Source organism: Zonotrichia albicollis, chromosome 3 (genome assembly GCF_047830755.1).
Source record: "Zonotrichia albicollis isolate bZonAlb1 chromosome 3, bZonAlb1.hap1, whole genome shotgun sequence".
In the NCBI taxonomy this organism is placed as follows: Eukaryota; Metazoa; Chordata; class Aves; order Passeriformes; family Passerellidae; genus Zonotrichia; species Zonotrichia albicollis.
The window spans coordinates 54,432,984-54,445,147 of NC_133821.1; the positions used below are offsets into that span (position 1 = coordinate 54,432,984).

The 12,164-nt window shown below is 37.3% G+C and overlaps 1 protein-coding gene across 6 annotated transcripts in view; it reads right to left on the minus strand.

Annotated features, from left to right (window-relative positions):
* The window catches only part of SIPA1L2 (signal induced proliferation associated 1 like 2), a 125,822-nt gene that overhangs the window by 22,469 nt on the left and 91,189 nt on the right, over positions 1 to 12,164 (minus strand). For all 6 annotated transcript variants that reach the window (XM_074537488.1, XM_074537487.1, XM_074537484.1 and 3 more), the window contains 5 exons: positions 8,581 to 8,838; positions 4,925 to 5,008; positions 3,313 to 3,416; positions 2,308 to 2,411; positions 503 to 891 (listed from right to left, as the gene is read on the minus strand). In XM_074537488.1, coding sequence (XP_074393589.1) covers positions 503 to 891; positions 2,308 to 2,411; positions 3,313 to 3,416; positions 4,925 to 5,008; positions 8,581 to 8,838 — 939 coding nt within the window. The remainder of the gene's footprint in view (positions 1 to 502; positions 892 to 2,307; positions 2,412 to 3,312; positions 3,417 to 4,924; positions 5,009 to 8,580; positions 8,839 to 12,164) is intronic.

A 12,164-nucleotide genomic window follows, 5' to 3' on the forward strand; every position in this document is an offset into this window, starting at 1 on the left:
CAACAGATGTATCATGCACATGTTTCATTGGTATTAAAAAGAATAGCTCAAAATCAATCACCAATGCCATTCAAAATGCAAAACTGTAAAACATACATCAGAATAATGTAAATCTGGGGGGATAGTACGCAATACAGTTTCTTTGTATGTAAAAATTGTCCAAATTTTTCTGATTTCCCTCAGCAAAGCAAAAGTATGTGAAATAAGTTTGAGTGCAAATGTCCATTTTACTCAAGGATGCTTCTCAATTTTAAAAATCCTTGCAATTTGCAAGGGTCACGTATAAGGCCTCCATCAGATCTGGGAGGTCTGGCTATGCTGTCCAGGCAGACTCACCAAAAATTGCTTGAAAACTGCTCGTACAGGCATTTGAATACAACAAAAACATCAAAATCTTCTAAGTTCAGTTTCAAAGAAGGGCAAACAGAATCAAACCAACACAGAAGCGCTACCTGTATGTTAACCCCTAATCCATAACCCCTGCTTTGTAAGAAACACGCACCTGGAATGAGAGGAGATCTCGCTCAGGTCCCCCATGCTGCCCTCAGCCGCGTGGCTGGCGGAGATAGCAGAGGCGTAGCCATGGACAGCGTAGATCTTGGCTGGCTCCTCGTCGGGCCCGGGCGGCTCCGCAGGCTCCGGCCAGGGCTCCGTGTGGCAGTGCACCGCGGACCTGCTGCCGGCCAGGTGCAGCGGGGCCAGCAGCGGCGCCGGCATGCAGGGCGCCGTGTCAATGCCGCTGTCCGTGGAAGCTCCCTTTATGTACGTCAATCCCAGCAGCTCGGGATCCATCAGGTCTCCAGAGCCAAAGTGCTTCTCATCGCTGTTGCTGGATGTATTGCTGGATAAGGTGTTGCTGCTGGAGTGGCTGGAACAGCTTTTGTCCCCAATCTTAACAACAAGAAAACAAACCAAAAGACATCCCCCTCAAATTAAATAGTAAGAGATCTATTTTCATTTAAATGACGGCATTTTTGCTATTCAAAGACCATTTTATTATTTTTTTTACAGTATGCTATCATATAACTTCTAAGTATGAAAAGAGCCAATTATACCACCAGTTTCTGTGAAATGAATTGCACAGCTGGCTAGACACATTAAAGGTTGATGTCACTGCAAATAAAAAGGCTCTAGTTCCATCTTCAATCACAAATCTTAAAATCAGAATTGAGTTTTCTGATTATAGGACCTGCTTAACATCCATAAAATTGCATTTCTGAACAGTTAAAATAAGCATTTGTTAAAGCTAGAAGCCTTAGTTATTATTTGTTTAAACAAGCTCTACTGCAAATCTGAAAATCACAAAAGATTGAATTATTGTTGGCTTTTTCTCAGTGTGGCTGAAGTATGCAGCTCATTGGATCAAATCCAATTGGATGTGTGGCTAGTTAAATTGAAGCCAATTGTGATGTATGTGTACCAGATGAAAGTAACTCAAGTCATAAGGCCCCAAACTAAGCATGGCTATTGAAGTGGAATAATTACGTCAGACTTTTGTGCCAATAAAGTCCAAGGGTTTTGTTATTTACCTTTTAAAATAAATTTTATAGAGAGTTGGATTCACTTATGTCTGTGACAGTAGCCAGAATAAAGCCAGATGGACTTCTACTACAGCAAATGGACTTCTTTTAGGTAGGATATAAATGGGAAGGGTGACTAGCTTCTTCATGAGATCCTTCCCCTAGCAGGTACTAGGAGATGCTGTTACTCACACATAAAATCCAAGTTTACAGTATACAGACTCCTACTACATATAGCAGATTTTCCAGGTAACAAACATTATGTACTTTCCATCACTAGGCTGTTGAGGATTTTGCCATTACTGAAGACAAGCTACTAAACAAGGTAGACTAGAAAATCTGTTCAGCATTCCCAGCACACAAGTTACATTTTTATAGTGCTTATTGATAATTACACTCCATGGGTATTTCACATAAGATGAAAGCAGTATGGTAAATATAATTTTGTTTTCTTTTAAAGGATAATTAAATACTCCACATCCTAACCAAGACAGTATAAATGAAGCTATAAATTCACAGTTGAATAGAGACCATACTAGTTTTATCCACTCAATGCCCCAGATTCAAGGTCTCTTGGAATTCTGAGTTTGTTTACAAAGATTAAGCGTATTAGATTCAACCCACATGAGCATAATGTTTGCCTCCCGAAACACAGAGTGGTCTTTATAAATTACTAAAATGTACTTTTAAGATTTATTTCTGTAAGTCCAGAGTAGTTTCTTGTTGTTGCTATTTTGGGGTTTGTTTGTTTTTAGAGTTCTGAATAACATCCAAAGAAAAGACTTACATGTGAAAGCTTGTTTGGCGACTCCTTGCCACTGCCTTCCTTCTGTAAAGCTCGCTCTTTGTAGGAGCTCAGGACTTTGGTTGATGGTGCATGCCACTTGGCTTCTGCCAAAAATAATGGAGAAAGGTACACCACTCAGCATCAGCTTTCAAACCTGCACACTCTGCAATCACACAATCAGGTATTGCAGAAAGGATCGTATGTGGCCCGAAGTTTAGAGTCCGACTAGCTGAGGGCGAAAGGCCGACGCCCCTCTGCAATTCCTGGCCAGCACCCTTCGGAGCCTGATGGCCTCGGGCTGTGCTGGCTGCGGACTGGCGTACCTCGCTGGTATATGAGAGGAACGGAACTGACCATTTCCCGGGGGTTAAACATCGGTTTATTGACGGTGATGCCGCATCCAAACACCGGGAAACCATCCGGGAAAAAGTTTTTTTCATAGGGGGTGCAAACAGGATTATAAAGCAAGGGGGTGGGTACAGACAGAGCCAATCAGGAAAGGTGAGGGGATGAACTTCACAGAACTGACACTCCATGGAGACCAATAATCAAAAGGTAAAGGAGGTGTCCTGGGGCCCCAGCCAACCACCATCTCTAGAGAGGAGAAGGTTCTCGAAACCTGGGAGGAGGAAGGGAGTGATTGACTGGACAGGGAGGAAACAACTTTCACTTATAAGGGAAACCAAGGGGAGAAGCAATTACATATCGGCAACTATGAATAGCAGTTGCTATAGCAACTTAGCTGACAGGCTAGCAGTGGCGGGAAGAACTGGGGGAACGAAACCATTTTACACATAATAGGGGAGAACAATACATAAATTGGGGGAATAACACAAGAAACTTAGCAACACACTACCACAAGGTATCTTTGCAGAATGTTGTAAGTTTTACTGCCACATCACACATTCTGTGTGAGTCAAACCTCCACAAGGGGAGGTGGCTGCATTTCAACAGGCACTGCATTGCAAAGAACATGTACTTAAAAAATACAGTGGGTTTTATTACCAGAATGTCTAGTTCCTTCCAAAGTTTCCTCTCGATCTCTGCCTCCTTCACACTCCAGTGAGCCTGAACCTTGGTGATGTTCATGGAGTAAAGGGGACTGGCATCTTTTAACGTAAGCAGAAAATTAGGTTGTTAAGGTTTTTATCCTGTAAGATTAGCTACAAGATGAACTACACCACTTTTTACTCTTAAAAGCAAGTATTTTGTGACTTTTAATAATAATCATAATTCCCAAACATTTCCAAACACTGCATACAAATATTTATATGCCATTTTTTCAAAAGCACACTGCTATATCTGAAGTGTGAACATGCCAAGAAGACACTGAACTTTAAGACGAAATGTATTCTTGGGGCTATAAACCCAAAAGCTTTTGCTGTAATGGTAATGGTAATATATGCTTAAACTCCTTGTGATCCAAGCCCCACAGAAAGTAATTGTAGTTTTGCAGGGTTTCACACTGAGAATATTTAAGTTAGTACCAGATCCACTGTTTTGTATTACACTGCAAAAGTTTAAACATTTCACAAAGCAACAGACTAAAACCTGGATTGTTATTAGAAATAACTGTGCTGAAAAAAAATGGCACAAGATGCATTTTGATGAGCTGACTGTCAAAAAAAAAAAAAAAAAGAAAAAGAGCTACGGTTTTATTTGAATTATTACCATCTATTTAGCTGCCAGAGATTTCACTGAGTTATGTGAAATTCCTTGAAGAGTCTACAAGATACTGCAAATATATCTGCTACATGGAATATCTTATCTACAATCAATCATGCCAAAGTATTAATAAGCTTCAAGGAGCGAAGAAGATGCTTTCAATATTCACATTTTTTTCTCTGAAAAGTAGCTTCTGAAAGCCACTTGGCAAGTCTGGAATGCTTTTATATTACTCTATTGTAGATACTGCCATAGCTCAATATTTTATAACAGGAGTGTTTTCAGTAGCTGTATATACACAACAAAGTCATAAATTTAAACTAGTTTAGAACAGATGTCTCACATAATATTCTTATGAGATGAGTTATATTGGGGTGGTCTTTTATATACAGACAGCTAACTTCTGAAATTTCAGTACCAAGGGATTAATAGGGATGCAAACAGACCATCTATGCACATCCTTTTAGAAAGAAAAAACCTCTGAAACCTCTGAAATTCCTACTTTTTTGAGGACATATGCTAGGGAATGGGTGTCACAAAAAAAAAAAAAAAACACCATAGCAGAAAACAAAATATTTGAAGACCATAAAGATTTTTTTTATTTAGTCAAACACCTTCCTCCTGAGGCAGGAGGAGGAAGTATTATTATTTTATTCTAGTTCTGAGTTACTAGCTGATTTCTGGCCTTTTACAGGGGAAATACATCTAAGAACCATTTCTCGTTTACCTGAATTTAAATATATGATCCTAAAGAGATAAATTAGGATGACTTTAAAATTGCAGTTGCATGCATCTTACATCAAAAATCAGTAAACCTGTACATCTTAAAAGATACTAACAGTGTTTGAAAAAAAATACATCTAGAAGACGCATACAAATTTTGCTTAAGAAAGCAAAGATGCATAGAAGCTCTTGCAAGATTTAAATAAAAACTTTTAAAAATCACCAATACCCGTCATATCCCACTTGCTGTCTCCAGTGGCTGCTCCCGCTTGGCCCTGGGTCACTGGATGAGGACTGGTTGCTTGGAGAACTTCTGTAATGTTGATTTTAGCATCATTAACAGTGCACTGAGGTATTTTAGGTGTTTCAGATTTCAACTGGGCTGTACTTTTTTTATCAAATACATTAATTTTCATAAATAATACAGATGCATTATGAACAATTAGTTACATCCATTTGGAGAATTTAAAAGGTTTATCTCAGTTTCATAAAACTTTAACAATAAATTTGAAAGTATAGTATTTATTCACAAATAAAATATTTCAAACTGAATATATAAAAAGGCACAAAAAGAGAAAGAAAGACTAAGTGCCAAATCCTATTTTCTCTAGATCTGGCTTTAGTTCTGAATAAGTGGGATTACTTAGGAGTCAGAGCAGCTGGATTAGGTCTCTAAACTCATGTGTGGGAAGCTCTCATAGTGGATCAGAAATGATTGTTAGTTCCTTGGCACTCATTCCAATTTTAAAGCTAGTAAAATTGGAAGAGGCAATTCTAATACTTTTAAAAATTTTATTTTAGTAATCCTTTGACATAGAAAACCAACAAAAAAATTTTCTTGAAGGGTATTATTTGTACCTAATTATTTAAATTTTTAAGCCTCATGTCTTAACAATGTCTCTAAGTAGTTTTGTTAGATTTCCAGACAGTTGAAATTTAATGCTTAAATTTGGATTTGATCACATCCATTCCTACACTTCAGTGCAAATCATTCCATAACTACAATACAATTTCCTTCAATTATCTTGACATTATGTTGAATTCAATTCCCTGTGTTTATCTTTTTTCTTTTCTCTCTCCTCTTTCCTACTTCATGTAGGAACGAATGTATGTACTCAGGGAGGAAATGAAGAGGTGTCTTTTTCTTTATGCAAAATACTTTCGCAAGAATGTGACCTTTTAATAACCAACATTACTGCTCAGCTTGAAAATTTTAAAGACAGTAGCTATATATTTTGCTTTTTAAAGACATTAGGTGTTACATTTTGTCTAATGGCCAATGTACAATAGTGTAGTACCTTATTTTTCAGCATGTCTTTCTCTGAGAAGTACTGACAGGACTGAATGTCTCTCAATTAAGTGAAGTAATCAATAGGCTCCAGCATAATTCAGTTCCATGAACTTGTAGTTACTGTCAAGAATTATGCATTTTGTGCACAGATTAAGTGACCCAGTATTAAGGAATGGATAAATTATGATCTCATGTGTTTCCATCCTCCAGGCAGATGTTTAGGACATTGTCCTCAAAGCCAGGATATTGCTTTGTGCTGTTCCAAGGCTGAACAAAACATGTCTGCCTCCCATTTGCTGGGCAAGTGTGAAGCCCTTAGCCTAGTAAACAATGAGTAGCCACAAAAGGAGAACCACAGAAATCCCATCAATGACTGCCTCACACAGTTCCTTCACACAAAAATTACAACCTTCTGCTCTCAGGAATGTATTCCAGACTCCAGGTGATAGGATGCATTGTCAACAAGTGTGACTCAGGGACTAAAGTGCACAGAGGCTTCTTGGTGCAAAAATCAGAAGAGTGAGTTCACCTAAAGCTTCACTTAGGCACATGCTATGAGTAGCTGTCACAGAATTAGCCACTTTGCGAAAACAGGAGAAGAGCTGAAGGATAACCTTGTATTTCTAAGTAGAGGAAACTCCTTGAACAACACCAAAATACTTGGACTGCCTTCTCAAAGCACTTAATTCTCAGGAATTGTATTAGGAGCATAAGCATTCAGCTCTCAGTCTCTAATTTCCCTCCATATACGTCACAGTAGTTGAATTTTTGCTGCTTAAGTCTCTTACTGTATCTAGCCCACATTTCTTCTGCTTCTTGCTCTTTTTATTTCTAAACCAAACAATTTTATTGCTGACTTCACCCTTAGCTTATTTTCAGATCTGCTGTTAAATCTTCCCTGTTTTATCAACCTGCTTCTCCCTGCTTGCACTCTTAAACCAATACTGGGTCTTTAATCCTCTGAAATCTCTTCATCATTTTCCTAGCCTGAGTACACTTTCACACTTGCAGGACTACTAATAAGTACTACTGCACCTTACTTCAAACTCTTCTGTTTTAAGCTCATCTCTCTGCCAAATCATCATATGCCTCTTCCCATGTGGAAAGACTTTGCCAATTAGGTACCTTTCTTTACATGTTTCATTACCTACAAGCCAGAATCCATAATTTTCCTCTTTTCATTATTTATACTCTGAATCGTGTCTTCCCCAGAATAGCACTTCTGCTATTGTTTTGCTTAAAAGATACAGAAATTTCTTCATGACAAGAATAGACTCAATCTAAGCATTTTTTCACATGCTTTGCTGAATGTTATGAGAAGCACAGCTTATGTTTGTCTTTTTGGAATTGAGTAGCATATCAGAAAGCTTTCATTTCTTTTCTGCATCAGTATACAGTATGCTTAATAAAGTTTCATAAATTATGAAGTATTTCTAGACATCTGATACATTGTCTTCCTATGCTAGATGTTATCGAGAATTTAATTAACAAGATACTTAGGTGAAGGTTAAGTTCTATAATGGTATTTAAATGCTTACAGAAATGCACCTCTCAATTTTTCAGGGGATAAAGATGGGGGTAGAGGAGAAGAACACAAATTATCTAACAGTCATAACTGGGAGTCTTCCTTCCCCAGACAATAAATGAGACTTATTTTCAAATACATACTACTATTACTTCTGTACATTTCAATGTAAAAAGCCATTAATTCTTTTCTACAAAATAAGGTAGTCAATGTAGCCATAGTGGCATTTAATGATTTCATCTAGAATTGTTTTAAACCCATTTAAGACCAGTATTTCAGATTTTTGTATCATTCAGATATTTTCAACACGCAATAATTATTTCCTTGGAAATTAGAATTGCATCACCCCATAAAGGCATAAGCTGAAATAATTATAAACAATAAAGGACACAGTTCTGCTCAAGACATATGGTTTTCCTAAATAATTCAAAGGTCAAATGTATTTGCAAATTTTTATCTCTAAAAACGAAGTTTCAGCTTACGAAGAATTATGATTAAATTAGAACAGAGCTAGCATTTAAGAACACCATCCCATCATCTATGAGGTGTTACATATTCAAATCACAAGCTCTGCTTTGTTTAATTAAAAGCAAAGCAAAGCATAAGGGCTGGTAATGAGTTACAGAACCCTTTGAAACTATGCCAATACCTTGGTAACGAGATTAAATAATTAATTTTTAAAGGAATGAGTTCATTTTATTTACACTCATTTGTTTAAATTTACACTATTTGTTTAAATAGTCTTCCAAAAGGTGGGGAACAGAACATTATTAAGATTCAAAAGTTATAAGGCAGTTTCCCACTTCACTGATTTGGGACTAAAGGGAAAGGTCAGCTGTCCTCAGCAGTGGGGTCCTCAGCACAGCCTGCTTCCAACACAAACACCAAAAGCCACTTGTTTCAAGCAGACTGGTCCAGTGAATACAACTTAATACAACCTTGGAATTCAAAATATGCCAAAACTCAGTAAAATAAGTTTAAAAAAGAAGACACCAAAGTTCTAGAAAGCAGAGATTTCAAAATTAATGCCATTAGGAAGGTGATAGGCATTAACCAGAGAGAGCATTACCTTGCGCCATCTGGCAGTTTTCTATCAAAGGAAGTGCTACGAGGAATGGCTGTCTGAGCCTGCTGGAGAAGCTGCTGGCACTGCAGTCTGTCAGATGTTCCTAGGATTGGAGAGGCACGAGAGAGAGGCTGCCCAGCGGGAGTCGGCACCCGATGCCAAGTGGTATTCCTTCTGAAAGGGGTTTTATACTCACATGGGGTGCCTTCACTGTCAAGTTTGTATTCCACCATGGGGATACGACAAAGTTCTGAACAACCCCTGTGCGACAAAGGAAAATGCTCATCATACTCACAGGAGGGAACAGAGAGAGGAATCATGCATTCACGGTCAGAAGTATATACATATTTTGTTTTCAGGTGCCCAAAGGTGTTTATGCAGCATTGTACTTTGAACACTTCAAAACTGTCAGGCCAAGCAGGTAGAGAACATTTCAAAATAAAATATTTGCCATCATGTGCTCAAAGATCTTTGAACTGTCTCTTCACCCTTCAAAATGGGGAACATATTAAACTTTTATAAATTAATCTGCAGCTGGAATTTTACATAAAAAAAAAATTCTAGAGACAAGGCATTTGGAAATCATAAAGCATCAAGTTCTTCTAAAAGAGCATTCATTTGTTTAAATTTCAGAAATAGGTGCATGGCTTTGCAGCAAACTAAACATTTCTTGGTGGAGTTGCAATCTCCCCTTTAGAATCTCACCTTGTCCCCACCAAATGACAGAGTGCATAGACTACAATGCAAATGAATATTTGGCACCTAAATATTTTTCCCTGTGTTTTCAAAGTGTACTTTCTAATGTCACTTTTCCCAGGATTTGTAAGCCTGGATGATAAATGGGGAAGGGGAAGGAAGAGACAGATCAGAAATAGTCTGCCTTACCTCCTCTGCCTGAAGTTTGCAGTGTGGTTAAATACTAACAGTATTCACACACAGTGTAAACCCAGGTAAAAGTACTGGTAGTGTTCCACAAAAGATCAGCGTGCCTTTGGGATATTTGCTGTAGACTCAGAGTGCACTCAATAACTAAGTGTTACTGTTTCAGAAATTGGTCAATAGAAGCTTCACACATCCTTTAAGTCAACACTGATTATCACTGGAGGTTTTTTATAATCCCAACATTCCATCTCCATTTTTCTAATAGGCAGTGTATACTAAATCAATATCTATGAAGAGAACACCCTAAATACTTCCAAAGCAACACATTAGGTTTAAGTAAGAAACAGTGGAAATTTGCTCCTCTGTCTCAACTACAATTCTGCTCCATTCCTTAGCTGAGTCTTGATCAAGCTTTGCTTGTGTTAAAAACTCAACATTTACTATTTGCAACTAAATTAAAATCACCTAGAGAAAGTGCAATAGAGTGTAAAGAGTTTACAGTCTTAATCCTGAAAACATCTTGGCATAAATGATGTAACAGAAATGTGCAGTGCAAGTAAATTGTATTAATTCCCATACATTAAATCACTGTGCACTAAAGCTTCTGAATCAACCCTCCCAAAAATATTTTTGCTATCTGTATTCTGGTAAACAGATTAGAAGAAAAAATATTAGACAAAAAAGCAAACTGCCTTATTCAAAGTTGTTGAAGGGAAGACCCATGAGCAACAGTAGAAATTCCATTCTAAATACTTCTGGATAGTCTGATCCAGCACTCTGCTGAATTTTTTAGTAGCAAATAGGCCAGTTTATCCTGTAGCACTAAATTGCTCTCTCTGGTGGCACTCAAACACGTGAAAAAGTTAAAGAACTTAAAAATATAGATGATGAAAGTATTGAGAATGGAGATCAATAGCCAACATAGGGTGGAAGACACCTTGATGAAGATGAGCTGAAGAGCTAGAATGTTCCAAAGCAGAACCAGAATTCTTGGTTTTTCCGTGTTACTCTTTTATCAGAAATATCATTGTAAGATGTACCAATAAAATCTGACATGTCCAACCTCTGCTGACAAATCATAGCTGGACACGCTGGAGGCATCACAAAATTTTGCAATGATTTTCTGGTTTGAGCTTCTCTAAGGAGGTTAAATCACTCTAATAATCTCTTCTCACAGACATGGAATGGTGCTACAGAGAAATCACTGTTATAAAACTATCACATCATTTCAAAGGGTCAGTTTGGAATCTCTCCACCCTTCCCCCCACCCGAACATGCCATAGTTATTCAGAACACCACTTCAAACTGCCTCAGTCCATGTATCGATTTTTAAAACTTTTTTCACACTTCTGAGAATCACATGTTGGGCTCTCAGAATGAGGAACACCATGAAAAAAGGTCAAGTTAATTGCACAGAATTATGCAAACTCTTCTACTGCTGAAGCATATACAGAATATATTTATCCAGTGTAATTTTCAACTGTTTATGTTCCAAGATCATGCTTCCCTTCATCCTCATTCACTGCCTGCAAGAAAGAAGGTGTAGGAGACAACAGCCTTCAGCAATGTAATGCTGATCCTTTTTTTTCTTTTTTTCTTTTTTTTGTTTTTAACTAAGAAGTTTTACATACAAAACAAACCAATCAAAGAATGCAGAAACGGCACAGCTAGGTTACTATTACTTTGGTGCACTGCACAACTTTTCATGTGGCCAAATATACATAGTTTTGCATTATATGATGAAGGAGTTGAACAATTATGTAGGCTAAAATTTCAATCTCCCTTCTGCTTATTTCTTAGTATTGTTTCACTCCCTTCTTCATTCCTTTAGACTTTAAGCATTTGAAAAAAAATCAGCCCCTCTCCAACTTTTGTAAATAAGATATCAATTTTACAGTTCATCATGGTAATTGAGGAAGTTATAACATGCATTGTGATATATATATATATATATGTGTGTGCGTGTGTGTGTATACTCCCCATAAAGTTCTCTAAATGCTGTAAAAGAGCCACGGGTTTTAAAAGCAGAAGGGACTGCTACTACTGTTTAGTTTGACTTAGCTTGCTGACTAATTAACAAAAGCATTTTATAAAAATAGTAAACAATAAGCTTTCCCACAATAAGAACTGAATTTTTTTTTTTTTTCTGTTTGTTTGCATCAGGAAAACATATTCTTCCTACAAATTTAAAAAAAATATAAAGGACACAGTTCCTGCAGAAAAAGGCTTATAAAACAACCTCGTTTCAAATCAGTATGAAAATTCAACAGTGTTGCTTATGAATTTAAAACAGAGCCCTAGAATGCCTGATTTAATTGGTTCAAAAAGAATTTCCATGGTTTCAGATAGCTTCTTTTGCCACATAAGGCTTTTAAACCTTAATTTAAAAGTATCAAACCAATCACTCCAACATTTATATGAAAAAATATGCCTCACTGCTTCACAAGCACTGCCTAAAGAGCAGATACTGCAGCATACTGAGATAGGTAAAATTGTAATTGTAGCTGCCTCCTGTATCAGGAAGACAGAGGAGGAATTACTTCATGCCTGCAATCCCCACCTCCACTCCCCACCATGGATCAAATTGTAAGTTATCTTGCATGAAAAAAACCCACAAAAATAAATGCAATTCCCTCTTAAATATGTAATTTGACCTTTATCTAACTTTAACTTATTATTTTGTTACTTATTCCACCAGTGCAAGT